Here is a 23,929-nt window from a genome sequence, read left to right as displayed (position 1 = left end):
AGCCTCAGGCAAGTATTCTGAAGTCAGTCTGGTGTCAGGTCTCAATCACACCACGGACCCGGGAGTCTTCCTGAAGCAGACAGGAAGAGGGAGGGGCCAGTCCCCCCAGCAGTCTGCTTCGTTTAGAGTAGACCCCTTTTGTTTACTGTGCTGGAGTTTGAGTTCACATGAAAATAGGGTTCCTTGATTTTAACAAGTTTGAAAACCACTATATTAGGCTCTCCAGTTTGGACTTTCAAATTATATATATTTAAAGCACAGTGTCTTTGATATCAGTTAAGTTTTCAAAATGTTTTTGGCAAGCTAAAGTTTCTGGGAAGATTTTTATTTTTTATTTTTTAAAGAATTTATCCATTTATTTAGAAAAAGAGGAAGGTATGGGGAAAGAGAGGGAGAGAAACATCAATCAGGTGCCCCTCACACACGCCCCAACTGGGACTGGCCCCATAACCCAGGCATGTGCCCCAACCACGAATCAAACTGGTGACCTTCTGCCGTGGAAGGACACCCAACCAACTGAGTCGCGCTGGCCAGGGCTCAGAAGATTTTTAAAAAGCACATCTAATTTCCTCAAAGATCTAAGCAGGAATATAAATAGAAAATGTCTTAAAACTTTGCAAATTCAGTATAGACAAGTTGTACTGAAGAGAAACCAAAAAACAGAAACTGAAATAAACAGAGGACACGTCTTTTTCAAATGTCACATTTAATGTTTTCACCACTGTACTTCAAATCTACATTGTACAAAGTGACCAGTAAGTGTGCCACGGTAACTGACCAACCTCTGAGATTGTACCTTTCACACCAGTGTCTTCTTGGGCTCTTTTGATACTAAACACGTTTCTCATTCAAGTGAATTGAAATGCTTCAGTTGGGTTGATTCTCAGGAGCCTCATAAAAAAAAAACAAAGATATTGCACCATCTTTGTTTAGTAATGTTTGTTTCTTTCACAGCAAATAATTACTTCATTGAAGTTAAAACTTCCAAACATAACTTATTAATAGTCTTCAAATTCAGCTCAGATCACTCAAGATGAAAATACTCTCTGCTAAATACAGATAACTTACAATAACTTTAACAGTTAACTGTCCATAACACACACCAAGGTTTTTTCCTAAACCAATTTTAAGACGATCCATTAATATTCCTTGTACAGGTGAAAAACGATCTTCAATTTTCTTGTCTTTTTATTTTTAATATAAAAGTTGGAAGGGACATTCAAGTTTCAAGTCTCCACATTGAACTTAAAAAAAAATAGTCATCATCAGCATGTGGAGGTAAACAAGCCAAGTTGTGTAACTCCAGGAGGTAGAGGCCTTCGATTTGTATTCATATATACATATGCACAGGAGAATTCAGTGTTCCAACAGAAGAAAGAATTGTCAAAAAGTAATAAGTTATTTACTACTGTGACTTTTCAAGACTCCCACAGCTTTGCCTAAGGACACAAACACATTTGACATAATTCCCTATGTGCCTTTTTTTTGTGGCTTTAAATTTTTTTAAAATTTGTTTTTGTCTTTTATTTATTTATTTTTATTGTCCAGTGCAGGAAAAGTCTCACAAAATTTCACAGACCTAAAATGTGCAAGCTAGTTCTCTCTCTATACAGCAATGTCGGGGTTCTTCTGAAATTAGCCCAGAAATGAGTTATTTACACACATGAAAGATGCATGCTGGGGGGTTCTTTTATGTAAGAAAGAGCAGAAAAACTTCTAATAAAAATAGATTAAATATATATATATATTTATACCGGGTAAGGAAAACAGAAGTTTAGTCTCTCCTAGTCACAAACTCATTCTCTCTACCCACAACATTGGATTTGAGACAGCACACGTCACCGTCACGGCTCTAATGAGAAGCTAATTATAGGGCTTGATCATCAGGTGGCATGCCCCTCCCCCCGGTGCAGCCACGATCAGCTCACGTGGCTCCATGATTGGTCGCAGGCAAGGTTTCTAGATTCTTTCATTTTAGAAAACCCATAATTTTCAGGAATGGCTCAAATATCAAAAGGTATGACTGTCTTGTGTGTGTGTGTGTGTGTGAACAATCTCACTTCATTTAAAAAAAGAAAAACAAAACAAAACAAAAACACAAAACCCCAAACTCCCCAATTTGGTTCAATTCTCTTTTGTTCTGAGGTGAGCCATAATAGCTGCACTAAATTCATAAAACATGTGCAACTCTGGGTAAAATATTTTTCTTCTAAAAGCACAACCACTTTACAAGATTAAAAGTCTAGTAACATTTCTAAATATTATTCATATCATACAAGTAGTGGTTGTTAATTTAAAACTTCATTAGTAAAATTACAGTACAAGCATGATTAACCTCCAGAATTGCAAATCCCAGACTCCAGTGGAAAGCTACATTACATCTTCAGTAGTACGTTATCTTCCACCGTCACTCCCACACCAGAGGAGATGGGGGCATCTCAGACGGCTGAGCAACAGTGGAACTAGAAAAAAATGGAGACGCGGTGAGAACATGGTAACGGCCCAAAGGGCAACTCGCAGCTGCCTGTTTTCCTTTCTTCCTTTAAAAATTTGTGAAGTCCAGTTGTGGACTTTTATTTCTGTTTCTTTTAACTTCTCTCAAGTTGCATTTGTTCCAAATAGTTGAAGGATCTACAGTTTTAGTGAGGCGACATGGTACAGTGCCTAAGAAATACATGGTCTTGAAAACCAACATGTCACTTACTGGTTGTGTGACACAGCAAAGTCCTTCATCTTTCCTCTTTTGGAAAGCGGTAACACTACTGTGATGAATAAAATGAGATAACGCATGTATAGTGCTTCCACGGTGCCTAGTTCATAATATAAAGTAAATGGTAGCTACTGTAAATAATAATACTTATAAGCGATCAGAAAACAATCCTAAAGGATGCAGACTTACCCATTTAAAAGTAGCCTCTGAAAATACAGTGACGTTTGGCGAGGACCTATTTTGAATGAGCCTCATAAGCTCTTTACCAAGTATTAATTGAGTAGTAGTGGATAATCATTTGGCATTTGTTACCCACAGATTTGTTTGATCAGTTATTTCACATGTCTGTCTAACCTTGCCAACTAGATTATAAACACGAGGGAGTGTATGTTACCCCTTTGCTCCCCTGGGGCCCAGAATAATGAGTAACTTGCACCTGGAAAGATATTAAAAACCCTTGATTGACTGGGTCACTGACTCTTAGGGGAAAAAATTAAAACAAAGTAATTTTACACCATAGAGAAGTATAAAAATACAACTTAATCCCTTATTTTACTGACATATATTTATTCCATAGAATAAATGACGTCACCCTGATTTATAAATTCTAAACAAAAAATCTTGACTTTGGTTAACTTCAATACCACACCAAGGCCAATTAAAGCATAAGTGAGGGGAAGGGAAAGAGAAACCAGGAGAAGAGGGAAGGGGGAGGGGGAAAGGCAGGCAGGGAAGAAAGGAGCAAGCCCCTCAGACCCAAAATCACCCTTCTCTGTCCTGCTCTGTGATCCCCGAGCCAGACCCCGTTCGCACTTCTCCTCTGCCATCTGGCTCACTGGGAGCCTTTGTCAACACAGGGTGCTGGGAAGGCACTGCAAGGCCACAGCATTAGGAAGCAGCAGCCCTTTCTGGTTCCAGTGTGCCTCTTTTTTTTTTTTTTTAATGTGAAAGGCCCAGTTCTGGCCTGCCCACACATTCTGGCAAGTTTCTGCACCACCCTCAGGGGGTGTGTCTGACAACTGTATCATGCCCAGAGAGGTCCACCCAAGGGGCCTCCTCTAAGTTCTTCATTTCTTCCTTGTTCATTCTCTTTCCTTAGTTAATGCCTCTCGTTATTACATTTTACTGGGTGTGGTTTCTTTCTAGTGCCTGAACCCTGACTGATACAAGGAGTTAGGGAAAAAGAGACTGAGAAGGAAATGACAAAGAGAATGAAGCTTGCTAGGTTCCAAAGCAGGCTTATAGCTCTGTAAGCACTAAGCCCATGGGACAAGCCAGCAGTCTGCCTGTAAAAACAATTTCCTTGCCTGCACTTATTATGGCGGTGGTGGGGATGGCAGTGGGAGCCCGGACGAATGTGTCTGCCTCCAGGACAGTGGCCGCACTGCAGCTGCAGGAGGACCCCACGCACACGATCGGGCGGCACAATGGTCATCTGGGAAAAAACTGCCCAAGCAGCCGCAGTGAATTGGCTGTAGTGTAAGAACTAAGGCTTCCATTTTAATATACTTTGGACTAAAGCCAAAGTTCCTAACAGAAACTTTCTGTTGGACCTTTTATCTATGTTACTTAATCTAAACAAAAACAGAAATATGCTGAGTAACAAAATCACAATGGCATCCTTTCAATTCTAACAAGGAAGTTAGAATTACATCCATATAGTTACCTAATAAAGCTCTTAAAAGCAGCAGACTGAGGGTTGATGCAGAGAGGCACTCTGTTTCCTTTCTGCTGTTCCAGAATGAACTGGTGAATAATTTCTGTGGAGAAAACAAACATCACATAAGGCACGTCCATTTGCAGGTTTGGGAGTGATGGGTTCTCAGCTAACGCTGGCCGGCATCAGAAAAGCTTTTCTTACGAGTTTATTCAATCAGACACATGCCATCTATCAGGCTGAATCCAGCGGGAATTTCCCGAAACCAAAATGACAGTTGCTGCTCAACATGGGCCAAACCCCCCAAGTGGCATTACACTGAGCGGAGGTCCCGACAGTGGGAGAAGAAAATGGTCCGTAGACTGAGAGCGACTCCACAGGGTTTGGCATTATGAATGAACTTCCCTAATTACTGGTAATTACTGCCTTTTTGAAAATCACTTAAAAAACCATGATATTTAGGTATACAGTTTGGGGCTGGTTACTTTGGGGACTACTCTCTCTCTTAAAATGCCCTAGAGCACACACTCAAATCATTCAGAATCGTGGATGTCCAAAACCCCCACCACACCCTAACCCCAATAGGAGATTGTATCAGGAAATTTTATGAGTCTAGCAGATTTCCTTCTCTTGTCATCACCGGAATGATTCCTTCAGTGAATATTTATCTTTTTAAAAACTTTGCATGTTATACTAAAAAGCCCAATGTATTTCATTCAATGAAATAAATTGCACTTAGTGAATACACATTAAATATACTGAGTTACAGTCATTAAGTAAATGAACTTTAAAAACAAGAAAAAAAGATTCTTTCCTTTGCCTGACCTTCCCCCGGATGGAGCATCAAATCAGCGTTTTTGTAACACACAGCTTTCTTGGCACACAAGCCCTGAACAAAAGGGTTATACACAGGGTTGTGAAATGAACCTATGGAGCAGCTTTGGTCACCATCCAGGTCCCAGCTTTTCATGGCCACCTGATGAGAAGTGTTAATAGTGATCCCTCCAGGCTGAAGGTCAAAAAAAGACACTCACCTTTAACCTGTCGAACAGAACTGAGGTTCTTCTCAAAAGTGTCATCAAATTTGGGGTTGGTGACGGGCTCAAAGTCACTGGTATAAACTCTTCCAGTAGAGGTGGAAAAGCAACATTTACACATACATGTGTGATATCGTAGTCGCCCTTCATCTAGGTAGGGGTGGGCTAAGGCATCCTTAGCGGATATTCTTTTGGACTGCAACCAAATTTAGAGACCAGCACATCAACACCACAGATAAACATGACTGTCTACACAAGATCTTTATAAGACACAGTAACTGCTTATATTTTATGGTGTATCCTGTGTTTAGGGGGATAACTGAATTCAGAGGTGGGTAAAGCAGCAGTTGAGAGAGTATGAAGTGACTTTCTGCTAAGATGCTGAAAAGTTCCTACCTTGCAATAAATGTATGCAGGGTCAGAAATGACAAATATCATGACATTTAAATATGTAATGCTTTGAAAGGGAAAAGTTTGCATCTTAAATAACAGTTACATTTTCTAAACATGCCTTAGCATTTAGAAGAGATGTGATCACAGTGGCAATTTTACAAAGCTGCTTGAAACTTAATTACTCTGTTAAAGCAGCAAATCAACGAGGGCGAAGGCCTATCTGAAAGCTGTTGGACTCAGGCAGCAGAGAGAGCGGTCTGAGTGCCAGGGTCTAATACCCACCTCAGTCCGCATGTCAGCAGCCTGTGGGTTTCTGACACTTCGGACCAGAATACTTAATATACTTAGTTTTCAGGTTGATAAAAAAAACTGAGCTTGGTGGACATAAATACCACTGAGAGAAGTGAATTTTAAAGGATTTAAGGATAGACCCCATAGTAGAGAGCAGGAAAACCGAGACTCTGCCCTACTTCCAATATGATCAAATGCCTCCCATAACATGATTTTAAAAAAGAAAACCATTTTTCATACAAACAAACAAGAACCCCAAAACAAGACCCCAATCACCTCACTTGTTCTCGTCCCCCAAATAATAAAATGTTAACTATTTCCCATAAACCTGGATTTCCCTGAAACACTTTCACCTCTGACGTTTTCCTGTGCCGACGTTAAAACTTTAAAAGGCGTGTCTTGGTCTTTCCGGATGTGACGATCACAAAGGAAAGCTGCTACCCACCCACCATGAACAGGCAATGTAAACTTGACGACCTTGGTTTTGTTCCCGTTGTTTTTGTACTTGGTGATCCAGACGAAGTCTGATTAACTTAGCAAGGGAATTTTTCTTTTTTTCTCTAAATGAGTCCAGCTATTTCTGCAGGTTGCACCGGGATAAAGATCTACTGTCAGAACCTTTTCAAAAGACACCAGCTGGCCCACAGCACACCTTGCCTGGGACCGGGCTCCTCCACGCGGAGCGTCTGGCAGTCCCGCGTGTGGGCCTGAGCTCTCTGGCTTTCGCTCACTAAGTCTGGTTCTTGGCCAACTCTGTTTCTGTTTCCGATTTAACATGGCTGATGGTGTCCACACTGGTGGAAGCAGTGACTGAGTCTGGGTTTTAATTTTGTCATCTGACTATTAAGTCATTTTTGTCAGGTGGCAGATGTCAGAAATTGGGGTCCTGTGAGGTGCCACTAGCAGCTGGAATCTGACTTCCCTGTTGGTCTTTTGTTTGTTTCCCGGAGGGTTCTGATATTTCCTGAAATTTGAGAATGCAGGGTTGAAAAGATTTTGGTGTTTTCCCAACTACTGATACTATGCTCAGCATTTGAAAGATCTTTGTATACTAGTAAGAAGCCTTCTAACAGGTCTTAACTAAGAGAAGCCCGTGAACAAAAAGTATTTCAAATCCCTGGCATGCAGTGATCAACTTTCATTTCTCTAACCAACTTAAGTCTATTTAGGACTTCTGAAACAAGGTCAAAGAAAGGAGACCGTCATTTTGTAAAGGGTATGGACACCAAAAGGATAAAAAAACTGTCCTGCTAAATTGAGAAATAAATCACACTTAATCAGTTTTCAGTAATGGTGTTCTTTTGAAGGACCAAATGGTGCTTAATTGTGTCCTACATACCTAGGGTACTTATTGTATGTACCTTGTTTCTTTAAACTGGTCAGCAGATATGGACAGTTGTTTCTATCCTAGATTTTGTTGCTTTATCATAATTGGCTCTTCTGGTTCTGATAGAATTGATAAAATTTTCCATTGTATAGATTTAAAACATTTCTAAGTAAACAAATTAATACACTTCTGAAGGGAGTTAATATGTCATATTATGATATTTCTTAAAATGGAGCAAACTCCCATTCCAAGTGGCTTTTAGAAAGAATATTAACACAGCTAGGACAAAAGGAAATAAAAAGTTTGTTTAAAAACATTATTCTTCCTTGTATATTTAATATGTTAGCTCTTAGAAAAATATTCTTTCTAAAGTTGTAACTCAAAGATTAAAAAGGCTTTACCTGTGAGTTAAAATAATACCCTTGGTACCAGGTTACAAAGTATGAAGCAAAATATATATATAACTGTGTAGGATAAAGAGGTCATGTGATTATTTCCACTCAAAACGACTCTTCGAATAAATCAGTCTAAGTTAATACTTACAAAAATTTAAAAACATCTCTGTTTTTGGGAGGGGGCTTGGGAAACTGGGTGGAAAAGGCGAAGGGACTGAGAAGTGCAGACTGACAGTTACAAAAGTCCCAGGGACGTCAAGTACAGCATAGGAGATGCTGTCAATAATATAATGAATGTGTGGGGCCCGGTGGGTACTGGAAATAGCAGGGGGAACACTTTGTAAAGTATATGATTGTTGAACTGCTATGCTAACCTGAAATTAGTGCAAAATAATATTGAATGTAAACTATAATAGAAAAGAATGGCATATGCAAAAACAAACTGTTTTTTTCCTGACTGTGTTGCCATGTACAAATAATAATATGCAGAATATTCTAGTTTATACAACTTTTAGGTTAATTTCTCTCAAAAAGCCTAATCATTTTGAATTTAACTTTTTTTTTTCCTGCTGGTTTTGCTAGTTAGGTAAACCAATAGTTTAAGATTGTGGAATTTCAAAATTATGTGTTCAAATAAATTAGATGAATGGTAATAGCTAATTTCTTCCTAAAAAGAAATTCGTTTTTAGAATATTATACATCATAAGGACTTAATGTATCAACTTAAGTTTTAATCTTCTGATGCTCAGTTAACATTAAGACTTTACTAATATCAATTTGAGTTAATACTTGGTAATTTTAATTTTAATATACCTGGGCTCTTCATTAATACATTATAGAGTAGCCAATAATAAATGGCTAAAAAGATGTACAAGTATGTATCTTTGGGTTGAAGTACACATATTTTATAACAAATCTAAAAAATAGGTTTATTGATTTTACAGAGAAGGAGGGGGAGGGAGGGGAGAGAAGAGAGAAAGAGAGAAAGACCCACTGCACGCCCTGCATATGCACCCTGACCAGAGACTGACATGACCGCCTTGACTGGGCATGTGCCCTGACTGGGAATTGAAACCCCAACTTTTGGGTGTAGGGATAACTCTCCAACCAACTGAGCCATACCAGCCAGGGCTACACGTACATTTTTTTAAAGATGTAGAATACTTTGTGATGGTTGAAGATATGTATGCAAGATAATAGGTATGTTTTTGTCAAGGGGAAAATGAATAATTTTTCTAAATTCCTAATAATTATTGTTGTGCTTTAAAAATATTGCTTGTAACTACTGCAATAGTTTAGATAGAATAAGGTCTCTGGACATTTGTTTAACATCTTATAAAAAAGATTTTATTTATTTTTAAAGAGGGAAAGGGAGGGAGAACGAGAGTGAGAAACATCATTTGGTTGCCTCTCGCACACCCTTAACCAGGGTCCTGGCCTGCAACCCTGGGCTGTGCTCTGACCGGGAATTGAACTGGGGACCATTTCTGGTTTGCAGGACGATGTTCAACCCACTGAGCCATACCGGTCAGGGCTAATGTCTTCACTATTTTGAGGTAATAGTTAATTACATCTTTATAAATTTATTGTTATAACCCACTCTCCAATATTGTTGATATTATTACAATAAAAGAACCAGGGACTTTTAATCTTAATCATCCTTTGATAGACACTTGCTGCTTTTTTCTTATATTTGCCTAAAGGCTCCCTAAGATCGGGAATTGAGTATTCCTTAAGAAATATCATGAGGACCTCGGTAAAGGACTGTTATCAGATGGTATTCCTGACCATTGTCTTAACGGTATAAATTAATGAGTATAACAGATCATCACCACAGACAGCCACTTCTTAGATTGAACCAAGTAACTGAGCCAGGATTTCCGGAATGTTTCAGTCCAGCAGGAGACACGTGGCAATAGACTGTTTAACCCAAGATCAACAAAATAAGAATTAATTAATTACTGCAGGCTAAATAAACTGATTTAATTATGGTTTATGTTCTATTGCTAACCCTCAATTTAACAGGTTAAAACATTCTTTTAAAAGGGTAATCATAAACTAATACAGCATCAAGCCAATTTAAAAATAATAATTCTGTTAAAATTACATTTATTGGTTGGCCTTATTCTATAAGATGATGATAAAAACGGTTAAATATTATGTAGTGTACCTTAACTAAATTCCTTTATTATTTTTTTAATGACTAAGTAGTTATTTACTTAGGTTCAGTAAGAATCTATTCTCTTTACCAGATACATCTTACCTCCTACTTATAGATATACCTGATCTGTAAATATGACATCATGTTTCATTAAATTAGGTATGACAATCCCAGTGTTAGAGATAAGGACTACATTTCCATGCAGAACTGATGTCTAAAAGGCCTCCCAGGATAACGTGTGTGGTATCTGCTCTATGACTGAGGACCTTCCAGCTTTAAGGCTGTAAAGACTATGAGCTCCTGGCAGGTGAGGAGCATTAATAAACATGGGATCTTTTCTGACAAGAGGACATCTTACAGATACACATAAAGGAAAAACCTAGTACAGGTGAACTACTAGTACATGGTTCTTGGCTCTTAATGTAAATAGAACTAATATAGAGACTAAGATATTTCTGACACATAAAAGTAAATTTCAACCTCAGGGCCTTTACAAAATCCTCTGTGGGCAGACTCTGAAGCTTGAAGTTCATGTGACTCTAGTTTTGTTAACCATATAAAAAGTCTTCATGTATTAATCAACATCTCCTGATAGCTATATAGATAAACTTGCCAAATAAATCAAAATACCAAACTAATGATGCTAAATCACTATCCCATTGAGAAAGTTATGTGGCTGGCACTGTCCTTAATGGCAGGAACTTGACCACAAGGAGGGACTGTGGAATTGAGAATTGCCACTTTATCTTGCTTCTGTATAACTAAGCACCTCACATAGCAAAATAAATAAAAAACAGAAAAACAAAAACAAACACCAAACAAATAAAAGTCTATGATACACCCTGAGATGTAACAAAAATTACGTTGTTGCTGATTGGTTCTGGTCCCCCCAAATAATAAACCCAGACTGTTTCTCACAAACATGTACTCCCTAACAAAACATTTTTATCCCTAATTTTTGTTATGCTGATGTCCACATAGTTCTGATCTTTGTGTATTTGATACTCATGTGCGACAGTTGCTGCTTTCTCATCACAAACAGACCAATGTTAATGTAATAACTGTTAATTTTGTGGGTATTTCCTCCCTTTAAATACCCACTGTTTTTGTATTTGGTGACTTCCTTGTATTGTTGGTAAGGAAAATTTTCTTTTCTAAATGCTTCCAAGTTGACTTCTTGTCAAGATGGTGATGTAGGCAGACATGGCTCACCTCTTTGCACAACCACATAAAAATTACAAGTAAAATAGAGAACAACCATCACTCAGAACCAGCAGAAATCAAGTTGAATGGAAGTGTGACAACTATAGTATTAAGAAATCACATCCATCCAGACTGGTAGGAGGGGTGGAGACACAGATGGGCTGGTCCCTCACTCACAGGCACTGGGTAAGAATTTGGGAAGGATATCTTGGTAGTGAGGAGTCCCAGGCCCACACCCGGGTGATAAGTCCCCACAACTTCTGGCTGCAAAACCAGTGTGGGTTGACTTGGTGGGAGAAAGTGCTGGAGTCCCAAGCAGTTCCTCTTAAAGAACCTGCACATGGATTTGTCTACTCAGACTCATTCCCTCTAAGCTCCGGCACCAGGGGTAGCAGCTTGAAAGTTACCAGTGGCATATCCTAGGAGAAACTGAAGTGTTTGGCATCAAGGCAAGCAGAGGCCACTGTCCCTTTTCTAAATCCTCCCCCACAGAGCTGGCAAGCTGGTGCCATTCCTGAGACTGTTTGACCTGCCTTGGAGATCCCCAGAGACTCTGCCCTACCCAACTTATGGGCCTACCCAAGCTGCTTTTCCATATGGATGGATGGTCTTGGCTCATGTTTCAAAACTTCCTAAATCCTCTCAAACAAATTACCAGCCAGCCTCAGCAAGCCCTCGGGCCCCCATACCTCTTACGAAGTGGTCCCAGACCTGGCACTAGCAGCAGCTAGCCTAGATTTGATTCACGGCTTGGCTTTGCCTGAAAATCTCTGAGCCCAGCATAAGTAGCAGCCCTCTCAAATTGATTTATAGCTCAGCATGGTGGCCATGGGCAAAACACAGGTGGGGGCTGTCTTTGGCCTGCACAACCCAGGAAACCCCAGGGAGAGTGTGCCCACTGCACAGCTACAGATGTCAGAGTACCACCACTGAGCACCTGCACAGCTGATCCTCCACACAGGGCAGAGGTTGGTGATAAGCGGTCGCAGACAATCCTTACAGCTGACTGGCCTGGGTAAATCTTCCCACTGATCTGCCAATAGCAATGAAGGCTCAACTACAAGAGGAGGGTGTACTCAGTCCACACTCAGGCGAGCACTGAGTCCTCGTGGCACAGGGCGGCGGGCTCGCACATTTGCGCTCAGATAAACAGGCAGGGGCGAGTGGTGAGGCGGACTGGACAAGCAGAGAGGACTGCCACTGCTCCCTCTGACCCCACCCCCACATACAGCGTCACAAACTAGCGACCTGGGTGGCCCCACCCTGGTGAACGCCTAAGGCACCTCTCCTCATACGTAACAGGCACAAACAGATAAAAACATGGCTCAAGAAGAACTCAGAGCCCCAGAGCCAATAAATCTAAGCAATGAAGAAATAGCCAAACTATCAGATAAACAGTTCAAAACACTGGTGATAAGGATGCTCACAGAACTGGTTCATTTCAGTCACAAATTAGAGGAACTTATGAAGGCTAAACTAATTGAAATGAATGGTAATGCACAGGAAACCAATAGTAATGGAAAGGAAACTGGGACTCAAATCAATGGAGTGGACCAGAAGGAAGGAAAAAATGATCAAACAGAAAAGAATGAAGAAACAAGAATTCAAAAAAATGAGGAGAAGCTTAGGAATCTCCAGGACATCTTTAAACGCTCCAATATCCGAATTATAGGGGTACCAGAAGGGGAAGAGGAACAGTCACGAGTGGAAACCTTATTTGAACAAATAATAAAAGAGAACTTCCCTGTGCTGGCAAACAAAATAGACTTCCAGGAAATCCAGGAAGCTCAGAGAGTCCCAAAGAAGTTGGACCCAAGAAGGAACACACCAAGGCACATCATTACATTAGCCAAGATTAAAATGAAGGAGAGAATCCTAGAAGCAGCAAGAGATAAGGGGACAGTCACCTACAAAGGAGTTCCCATCAGACTGTCAGCTGATTTCTCAAAAGAGACCTTACAGGCAAGAAGGGGCTGGAAAGAAGTATTCAAGTCATGAAATCTAAAGACCTACATCCAAGATTGCTCTATCCAGCGAAGCTTTCATTTGGAATGGAAGGGCAGATAAACTGCTTCTCAGATAAGGTCAAGGACTTCATCATCACCAAACCCTTATATGAAATGTTAAAGGGACTTATCTAAGAAAGAGAAGATAAAAAAGATGAACAGTGAAAGGACAGCAAACTCATAGTTATCAACAACCACACCTAAAACAAAAGGAAACTAAGAGGACAGCTAGATCAGGAGTGAACCATAGAAATGAAGATCACTTGGAGGGTTAGCAACAGGGGAGTGGGACAAGGAGAAGGGGGGAGAAGGTACAGAAAATAAGTAGCATAGACGGTAGGTAGAAAATAGATAGGGGGGAGGGCAAGAATAGTATGGGAAATATAGAATCTAAAGAACTTGAGACACATGTTCATGAACTAAAGGGGGGGAATGGTGGGGGAGGGGTGTGTAGGGTGGAGGGGAATGAAGGGTGGGAAATAGAACAAATGTAATGGCATAATCAATAAAATAAAAAATATATTAAAAAAAAGAAATGAAGGATTCATTAACTGAAATAAAGAACAATTTACAGGGAATCAACAATAGAGTGGATGAAGCTGAGAATCAAATCAATGACACAGAACATAAGGAAGCAAAAAACAACCAATCAGAGCAACAAGAAGAAATAAGAATCCAAAACAATGAGGACAGTATAAGCAGCCTCTGGGACAATTTCAGAGGTCCAACATTTGCATCATAGGGGTGCCAGAAGGAGAAGAGAAAGAGCAAGAAACTGGAAATCTATTTGAAAAAATAATGAAAGAAAACTTCCCTAAGTTGGTAAAGGAAATACACAGGTCCAGGAAGCACAGAGAGTCCTAAACAAGATGGGTGCAAAGAGCCCACTCCAAGACACATCATAATTAAAATGCCAAAGGTTAGAGATAAGGAGAGAATGCTAAAAGCAGCAAGAAAAAAGCAGTTAGTTACCTACAGGGGAGTTCCCATAAGACTGTCAGCTGATTTCTCAAAAGAAACCTTGTACGCAACAAGAAATATTCAAAGTGATAAAAAGCAAGGACCTACCACCAAGATTGCTCTACCTGGCAAAGCTATCACTGAGAATCAAAGGGCAGATAAAGAGCTTCCAGACAAAAAAAAAAACACCCAAAAACAAAACAACCAAAAAACTAAAGGAGTTCACCATCATCAAAACATTATTATATAAAATGTTAAAGGGACTTATTTTAAAAAAAGAAGACCAAAACTATGCACAATAAAATGGCAAAAATTATAAATCGATCAACAATTAAATCTGAAAAACAAACTAAGCAAACAAGAACAGGGACAGACTCATGGATACAGACAGTGTTTTGATGGCTGCAGATGGAAGGGGGAGTATGGTAGAATGGGTGAAGAGGTGAGGGGATTAAGAAGTACAAATAGGTAGTTACAGAACAGCCAGGGGGATGTAAAGTACAGTGTAGGAAATGGAGAAGCCAAAGAACTTATATGCATGACCCTTGGACATGAACAATGGTGGGGGAAATTGCCTGAGGGAGTGGGGGGTGCTGGGTGGAAGAGCGCAAAGGGGAAAAAAATCAGGACAACTATAATAACATAATCCATAAAATGTAATTAAAAAAATAAATGTTTCCATTTTTGGTTCTTTTTTGACAATAGTTATTGGCAGAGATGTCAATAATAAATATTCTTTGGATGAATGAATAAATGAAGAGCAGAACTGAGTCAAAGGAGTCAAGTCCAAAAAATGGCATTTGGAAAAACCACCCTCGCAACAAGTTAAAGAGTAAACATTTCCTCATGCAGTATAATAGGCAGATTTTTTCAAATAATGTTAATATTTTTTCCCTTGATTTAACTTGGTGTCAAACTCCTTTTACAAATAGAAGTAAATAAGGATGGTACAGTTAGTTCCTTATCTCTCTTCACCTCAGCTCTCATGTGTTAATAATCAAACTTTTGTGTGATGAGTGAGCATGATATACATGAAACTGGGGATGAAAGTCTATCTTTTGAGAAGTCATTATTTACACTGTCCATCTCTTGATATTTTTTCCTACAACAAAAGTATTTTAAATTCATTACAAAATATAAAAATAAACACTACTTACTGGATCAAAGACCAACATCCTGCAAAGGAGATGAACAGCTTCATGTGTAGCCTGGCTAGACAGGGTATAAAGTACAGGAAGAGATGGCTGTGAAAAAATAAAGAATTCAAATATGTAAATGAGTATACGTAGATATCGAGTGTAGCTAATTTATGACACGGTAAGTACCCAGCTCAAAAAATGTATGCGTATGAGTCAAAACTCAAAGGGAATGAATATTTCCCTCATTAACCAGTCTTTAAAAACAACAATAGTCACAGACTTCCAGCAGCATATTTTTTTTGCATGATTATGAATTGGGAGGTTAAAGCCATGGAAAATGAAAGCTAATCCTGTAAATTTGGAGCTCCCATTAGCCTTGTACTGTAAATGCTTTGGCAAGAAAGTAAGACCAAACATTCCTAGGAGTGGGAGAAAAGGACTTAATTCCTTGGCCACAGGCAAAGTTAAGCCTGTAAGGGTGCAAAAAGTAAGCATGTGAACTATATCTTATGGCAACATTACCATGAAGCTAAAACACCAGTCCTAAAGGAGCTGTAATACACTTAAGATGTTACGGAATCTTCTAAGAAAGCATAGCTTTGCTTTCACTGGGTCCACCTATTTTGCCCTTAGTACTTGATTTCTCACTCAATAGTTGCCTTTCTTAAGTGCTAGGCATGTCCACATGACCACATCTCACCTGCCTGCACTGAGGCAAGGAGAAGGCTCTTATGACCTGAAAAGCCAGAGCTTATAAAGCTTCTATTGCACTGCTTGGAGAGTTGGGACAGAACAGGTGAATGGCATCACTGCTCTGTCATACAAGTGACACTAAAAGGTCTCACTGTATCTTAATCATAGCCTCAGAATCTTGCTACAAGATTTGCATATCTGCCACCTCCCAACAAAGCCACATAGGAAAATCCAACAAGAACTAGACACCTCAGAATCCTCAGGAGGTAATCATTCACTTACAGAAGTTTTCTTCAGGATCATGGAGTAACAGAGATAAGATGGGATGGGTATAAAGATGGGATGGGAGTTCTAGTTCACTAACAAATTAGCTAAATCAACCTGTCTGAATCTTAGTATTCTTAAGTATTAAATGAGGAAGCTGGACTAAATGGTCTCTTAAGTTTACTTTAGTATTACTCGACCAGACTACCACAGAGAAAAAGCCTTATGTACACAGAACCCATATATAGTTGGCATTCAAATATTTGTAGACCAACTTATTATCCCTTGGTGCATTTACATGTTTGCAGGCAGAGAAGTATTTTTGTTAAAAATATGTAAGTCTGTGGTGGCTCTGAAATTATTTGTATTAGTCAAGGTAAGGGGTGTGTGTGTGTGAAGAGTGTAAGGAAGAGGTTTTAACTTATACCTCAACAGATATCTATTCCTCCCTAAGAATTTTTTGTTATGTAAAATGAAGTACTTTGACATTCTTAAAAGATTCAGATTCTTGGTTTGACTGAGTAGCTGTACTGTTTTTCACTGGCTTGTGCAGGTTGGCAGCCAAATTCCAGCCAATTCTTACTGACTCAAATATCTCACCATAAGCAATTCTTTCCTTTCCACTTTCCAAAGTGAATCTATACCTCATGCTATTTTCAGAGGTATAGCTTAGAGAAGGGAATATTGGACCGAGTACAAGAGTACATGGGTTCAAATTCTAACTCTGCTATCAATAGCCCTGGGTAGATCACCTGAACTTTGGCTTTCTCAACTATTAGGCTGCACCAGCACAGGCTTGCCTACCTACCAACATCACCTCCAAATGCCAGGTCCTGGGCTAGGTGCTGGGGAAAAAGATAAGTAACACCTCTCTGGTGGGCAAGGAAAACATAACCAAGAAGTTCCAGGAGCCACTGAATGCAGGATAGAGAACAAATTAAAAGGCAACATTTGTAAGACTTGAGGACACCTGGATATGAGACAGGGAGTCTATGAAAATCAAGTGAGGGGATGTTAGGACTACCTGAAATTTTAAACACCCCTCCCACCCAAAACTGAATCTTTCTTTACAGATATGCTAAAAATGAGGCTAAGTTTAATTTCATCCTAGAATAGTCATATTCTATGCTTTATCCTTTTCTGGGTTTATGTACATGTTAAAAAGAGTCAGAGAGACACCTGACTGGTATGGCTCAGCAGGTCGGGCATCGTCCCATAAACTGAAAGGTCCCTGGCTCGATTCAACTCAGCACACGCCTGGACTGTGGGCCAGGTCCTTGGTGAGGGTGAGGGAGAGGCAACCTATAGATGTTTCTCTACCTCTCTCTCCCTCCCTTCCCCTCTGTCTAAAAATAAATAAATCTTAAAAAAAAAAAAGCACAGAGAAAAAGAATAGTCAGTTCAGCCATACCGATACCTCTCCACTAAGATAACCATTAGTACTTTAATTCCTAGCATTGACCCCATAGGAAAGATACAACGTTAGAGATGCTGTATTTCAAATTCAATGATCTTTCCTTCTAATTCACCAGCCATTATAATTAAAATCAGTTGGGTGCAGGGTATCAGAACTAGACAAATTTATATTTCTTATCAAGTGTAGTGGAATCACTTTGAATAAGAGAAAAAATAGAATGCTTAAAAATATGCCCTAACTATCCCACTTGGAAAAAAGGTTTTGCCAATTCCTCTAACATTACATACATCACTTTCCCCCTTTTAAAAATATAGCAGTCCATTTTCTCTTTGTTCTGCACATTTGTAAGTCACTTAGCATGTAGGAGTGGGTGGGTGCCAGTGCTGAATCACTAGGACAGGAAGGGTTATAAAGAGTGCTCTTTTAATGACTGAGATTAATTGTCAGCAAAATGAAGCAAGAATGAGCTTCAGGACTTGGGTCCTAAATGGGTGTACCACAGTCATGCTAAGCCAACTGTGGAGTGCTGGCCCCTGCAGTCAAGGTGGCGAACCTTTGTGAGTCCTGTTAGATGCTCCTCTTACATTTTCATGGGGCAGCAAAGACGCTGTGTAGTCAGCCAGCAACACTGACTGCGCATGCACAATGCACAGTGCACAACAGTAAGCACGCTGGGGTTATATAAAAGAAACTCCCACCCGAAAAAAAAAGAAGTTTCAACTAAATGAACTCTCTAACACACTCTGATTCTATGAAACGTAAGGTAGGGCAGGAGACAGTACTATTTTAACTTCAGTGAAAATATTGTATCTATTTCTGACACACTTCGCTGGGAACAATCTGAGGAAAAATGAAAATCTTCAAAAAGGTGAACAGAAGGACTAAATTAGACTTTTTAATCCTATCAACGGGTCACTGCCTCAACAAGTATCTACTTAAATAGATGTTTACTCGGGCTGCGGCAGCTAAGATTCTCTCCATCCAAGATTCTGAGTTGTAGAAAAATGACAATAAAAAAAATACCGTACAGTGTTTTTGTCCCCTCAGTATTCCCTGACTTTTAGGGAACCACTCTTCTCACGCTCTCATGGCTTGGCTGGCCTTGATTTCACCTCCCAATGCCAAGGATGACACGTGACCCAGGCCTGGGATATCGAATGGCCTATTCCCCTGGGCTCCATGACTGGCTCCAGGATGGGTACATGGTCTGAAACAAGGTAGGGACCTGGAATGGCTAACCCAATACACACTCCAGTCCTCTTCTCCCTAATTTACCTTCAATACATGAGATAGAAAATTCTTTTTGTAAGCACGATTTTCTATTATAACCAAACACATTCCTAACTGAATCACAGAAGTTCCAAATATTCTTTCTGGTTATGCTAGTAGAACAAAGGCCTGGCCTGCTGGTTCCAGTTTTTGCCAACATGCAAGGGAAACCCTGTCTGAAAATGAAGCCAACACCCAGGAAAACGGGAAAGGAAAGAGTCAGATTCCTGGTGTGGAACATCACTTGACTGCCTGAAGCCGGCAGGGCCAGAAATCAGTTAGAACTCAAAACTTCTCAGTTACATGGGCCAGTAAGTTCCTTTTCTGCTTAAGCCAGTTTCACTGGGAAGAGTCTTGACTGTTACACAGCATGGAAATGTGTATACTGATCAACCAACACAAGTCAATTTGAGGCAGTAATTTGTGACTTTAAAAGGATAGTTAATTGGGTTCCTCTGCATATCTACAGTTTTCAAGAAGTACAACAAACAACAGTACGCATTTCTGTTTGTATAAATATATGTAAATAAATGAAGAGAAAAACATGTCTGGAAAGATACTATCTAATTAATCCAGAGGAGAATGGGATGATGTGGGAGGTAGCTAAGGATAACTAACTCTCAGTAAAAAAGATCTTAAAAAATATTTATTTATTGATTTTAGAGAGAGAGAAAAGGAGAGAGAGGGAAAGACATACACAGATTTGTTGTTCCACTTCTATGCGTGTTCACGTACCGATGTGAGAGAGCAACACTGGTCAGTTGCCTCTTGTTCACACCCCAACTGGGGACTGAACCCAGGCACACGCCCTGCCTGGGAACTGACCCAGCGGCTGTTCACTTTGCAGAACGATGCCTAACCAACCGAGCCACACCCGTGTTAATATTTACTAAGTGTTTAGAATGTCAGACACTATTACACGTTGTCCTCGCATCCACAATCTCTTTATCATTGTAATAACTTATATTAATGAGGTAGGAATCATTTTTTCAAAAAATTTTACTTATTTATTTTTAGAGAGAGGAGAAAGGAGGGAGAATGAGAGGGAGAGAAACATCAGTGTGTGGTTGCCTCTCAAGTACCCCCTACTGGGGAATTGGCCTGCAACCCGGGCATGTGCCCTGAATGAGAATTGAATCAGCGACCCGGTGGTTCACAGGCCAGTGCTCAATTCACTGAGCCACACCAGGAAGAGCAATATTTAACATTTTCTTAGTTATGGACATGACATAGAGAATAAATAACTCTTACAAGTTAACGATTTTGTTTAAAAATCCTCACTTCACTATTCTACTGGAAGGAAAATCCTGCCCGAGGAGATGGTGGTTAAATACAGATACCTCTTCCTTCTTTTACCTGTTTATGAGGACCCCTGAGTATGTGTGCCTTAGCGCCTTCACAAGCCGTCCTCATTGCTTCCAGTGACGGTGTGCCCAAGAGATCTGTGATCAAATCCAACTACAGGAAACACGAAATACAGAGGATACAGCAAGCTCATGAAAACAACTTTTCATTAGAGAGGAGGACCAAATTTGGGGGAAATAAACCTAAGGAAAGTTCCAGATTAACTAGTAGAAGTTCCTATTTTCATTTCTTAGACTATTAAAGAAAACAGAAAAATGTTTATTAGGAACCCATATGGTAGAAATACAGAAAACACGTTTTGGCCTTTTAAGGCTACAGTAATGTAGGTGTCTGCATCTGTCTGCCCTGTGTCTCGGTCCCACAGAATCAATGATCCCTGTAGAGGTGAAGTGCTCTTTAGCTGATGGCTAATGGCTATTATTTTCAGTTAATGAATAGATTCTGATGCTTCACATAGATTCAGGCTCATAAAGGAAATAATCCACAAATCAGGCAGCTGTGGTTTAGTAAATACGTACAGGTTTATACCTGCAATTAAAGCTAAGCTGTCAACATTTGACAGTCACACACTCCTTGACATTCTTGTCATGCTAGCAATCTGTTACACTGACTGGAAACTGTGGCACTTAGGATCTAACCACGACATTGGCTAAGGCCACATTTAGTAGTGGACACAATAAAAGACTCCAATAAAAATGGTCTTCTCACAAACAAGTCTTTGTAAATACCAAAGTACTTTCACAAAGTTCTGTAGTGCCACATTTGTTGTAACCTCATAACCTAATTAGAAGTAACATTTCATTACAATTCCTTCAAAACGGAAAATTCTTACCTAGAAAATACTTCTTTTCCTGGTGTGGGAGCTGCCACATACAAAGCACAAGTTCTTCCTGCACTTATCTAAACAGGTGGGGGGACCATCAGAACCACTGCCCTCCAGAATAACGGGGATCTTTAAGTAGCTTGTTTTGCACAGAAGTAAGTCTCTCTGTGCAAAGTTTTTGGGGAAAATGTGCTGGTGATACTTTTGGACCCCTAACAACTACACTCAAAGGCAGAAGGGGAAGACGGGCCCATGAAAACAAATGGGTACATTCAGAAAACTGTATTAAATGGGTCAGACCTATGAATGAGAAACATTTTTAATGAAGTCTGGCATGGCAACATGTAAGCTACTTATTTCCCAAAGATACAAAAAAGTGCTACAGAAAGTTACTTCCATTTAGAAATTGCTCCTTTTCCATTTTACATCTTGACATTTCGCACCAAAATACAACAATGATAGATTTGAGCTTCCCTTCAGTGCCTATGTCTCACTGGCAAACTCAAAACCTATGTATTTCTCTAAAAAATGAGATATCTGAATCTCATTCTAGTTGCTTCACACTTTCCTTTATATGTTCTTTTTAGCAGCAATCTAAGATCCTTAATATATTACTTAAGCTTTTCCGTGTGGCAACTTTTTATGTCCAGATATGATCATTATAGTCACAGGTAAGTCTGTTAAACTCTACTTCCCAAAAGTATTGAACAATGAAATGGATACTGGCAACAGTACTTAGCATTACATTATAAGTTTTTTATCGCTAAGATCAATTTTGAAGATGTAAACTTTAAAAAAGGAGACTTTGAATATGTAGCAGAGAAATAAATTTAAATGTTGATCACAGCATATATGGTTTCTAATGAATCAGTTAACAACTCTTTGTGGAAAGAGAATAAAAAGAAATGATTCCATTTTTGGTCAAGTACATGAATTATGTACAAAGATACACAGTAGTCAGGGTGATCTTTGAAAATGTGATCAATCAAATCTAAATGCACCCTTGCTCAAAACCTTCACGTAGCTTTCCAACATACTTTGCACAGGATAAAATCCAAAGTCTTGACCAGGTTGCCACAGTCAGGCTCTCTCTCCCTCTGACCTCTGCTCTGACTTGCTCTTTCGTGATCATGCCATCCTTCTGACATGCCACAGCTGTCCTGCCTCAGGGGCTTTATTATGCTGGCTGTCCCTGTTCTTGCAACACTCTTCCCTGGTACCTGGCTCCCTCCTTTCATCTGGGTCACCCCTCAAATGTTATTCCTTTAGAGAACTCTTTAGCACTGCTCTGCTCCATCGCCATTCTCTGTCCCTAACCTGCTTTGATTTTTCTTTATAGAATGTATCATCCCTTGAATTGTATTTATTTGTTTACTTATTTAATTTCTCTCTTATATGAAAGTTTCACAAAGGCAAAAACTGTGTTTTATTTACTGCTGTATCCCTAGCATCCTGGCAGGCCACCACCATCGTATTTTCTGACTGAGTGCCAGGCCTTATTTTCAACTTTAGTCCTTCATTTAATCTGCATAACAACCCTCAGACCAGTTTAACTTGCCCAATGTTTGATGGATAGTGAAGCGGCAGAACTAGGATTTGAACCCACCTATTTGATTCCCCAGCATGAGCTCATCATTGTTACATTATTGTCATGTAAATAATATTTTTAAAATTTATCAATAAAAATACTTAGAAATTATCCCAAGAAAATGTGTAATAATGAATTATCTATAAAGGCAGACAATGAAGTATCATGGTGTGCTCAAAGCTACATTTTAATCAACTTCTGATGTTCTCTGACATAATGAAATATTTTAGCCCCATGACAAACATTAGAAATGTTCTAAATGTTTAGACTTAAAGAAACCAACACTCAAAATTTATATTCTAAGCATAAAGTCACCAAACACATTTTCAAATCAGACCCATTCAAAAAGAACAGAGGCCCTCGTACAACTGAAAATGTCACTGTGCAAATTGTTAACAGCAGCGTGCTGCGTGCACCAGCGTATGTAATACAGTGCACACTCCCTGTGCACCAGCGTATGTAACACAGTGCACACTCCTTGTGCACCAGCGCATGTAACACAGTACACACTCCCTGTGCACCAGCATATGTAACACAGTGCACACTCCCTCTAATAGGCTTCTAAGTTACAGAATGGATCTCTCTGTAATCTTTTCATAACTTTCTGAATTTTAAGCGAATCTGAATTTGCTCAATCAATTCAGACAGTACAGTAAGATGAACACACGTATGCAAGATGATTTTTCCTTTAAGTCTGTAACAGAATTGGAAGCTTCAAAAACCTAAAGGCATATCATACCTGTTGAATGGGACTCTGTGCCTGAAACAGTATTCTTCGTCCGAGTAGTTCTGCAAATATACACCCGACAGACCAGATGTCAATAGCATTGCTATAATGACGGCTGCCCATCAGGATTTCCGGAGCCCGATAATACTGAGTAACAACTTCCTGAGTCATATGACGAGATTCATCCAATTCTTCCACTCTGGCCAATCCAAAATCACAGATCTAAATAGAAAAGATTACCAAAATATTGTCAAACAGACAAATGGTAAAGTGAAACAAAACAACAAATAAAATCTTGATAAACCTTTGAACTTTGAATAGTTTTCAAAGATACAGGTATAGAATATTTGTCAAAATATAATTTGATCTTATTTGTAAGATAGTGAAGAAACTCTCACACTTCCACATTTCTGTGTAAAATGATGTATCTTAAAAATATGTGTCTCACTTCTCTTTTTGATTGGTGACTAAATTAAAAAAAAAACAGCTGAATGTGTATTCCTA

The 23,929-nt window shown here is 39.4% G+C and overlaps 1 protein-coding gene across 2 annotated transcripts in view; it reads right to left on the bottom strand.

Annotated features, from left to right (window-relative positions):
- Positions 1 to 695: 695 nt before the first annotated feature.
- Positions 696 to 23,929, bottom strand: part of NLK (nemo like kinase) — a 147,547-nt gene continuing 124,313 nt past the window's right edge. Inside the window, exons 6-11 of one of the 2 annotated variants that reach the window (XM_037162751.2) lie at positions 23,438 to 23,647; positions 20,279 to 20,380; positions 15,298 to 15,384; positions 5,402 to 5,600; positions 4,377 to 4,470; positions 696 to 2,462 (exon numbers count right to left, since the gene is read on the bottom strand). In XM_037162751.2, the coding sequence (XP_037018646.1) occupies positions 2,408 to 2,462; positions 4,377 to 4,470; positions 5,402 to 5,600; positions 15,298 to 15,384; positions 20,279 to 20,380; positions 23,438 to 23,647 (747 nt within the window). In that variant the 3' untranslated portion in view covers positions 696 to 2,407. The remainder of the gene's footprint in view (positions 2,463 to 4,376; positions 4,471 to 5,401; positions 5,601 to 15,297; positions 15,385 to 20,278; positions 20,381 to 23,437; positions 23,648 to 23,929) is intronic. The other variant, XM_037162752.2, reaches the window with a different exon arrangement.

This window comes from Artibeus jamaicensis, unplaced genomic scaffold (assembly GCF_021234435.1).
Source record: "Artibeus jamaicensis isolate MK-2021 breed Jamaican fruit bat unplaced genomic scaffold, CSHL_Jam_final contig_2790, whole genome shotgun sequence".
Lineage (NCBI taxonomy): Eukaryota > Metazoa > Chordata > Mammalia > Chiroptera > Phyllostomidae > Artibeus > Artibeus jamaicensis.
The sequence above is the reverse complement of the archived record's forward strand: the minus strand, read 5'-3'. Positions and strand labels throughout refer to the sequence as shown.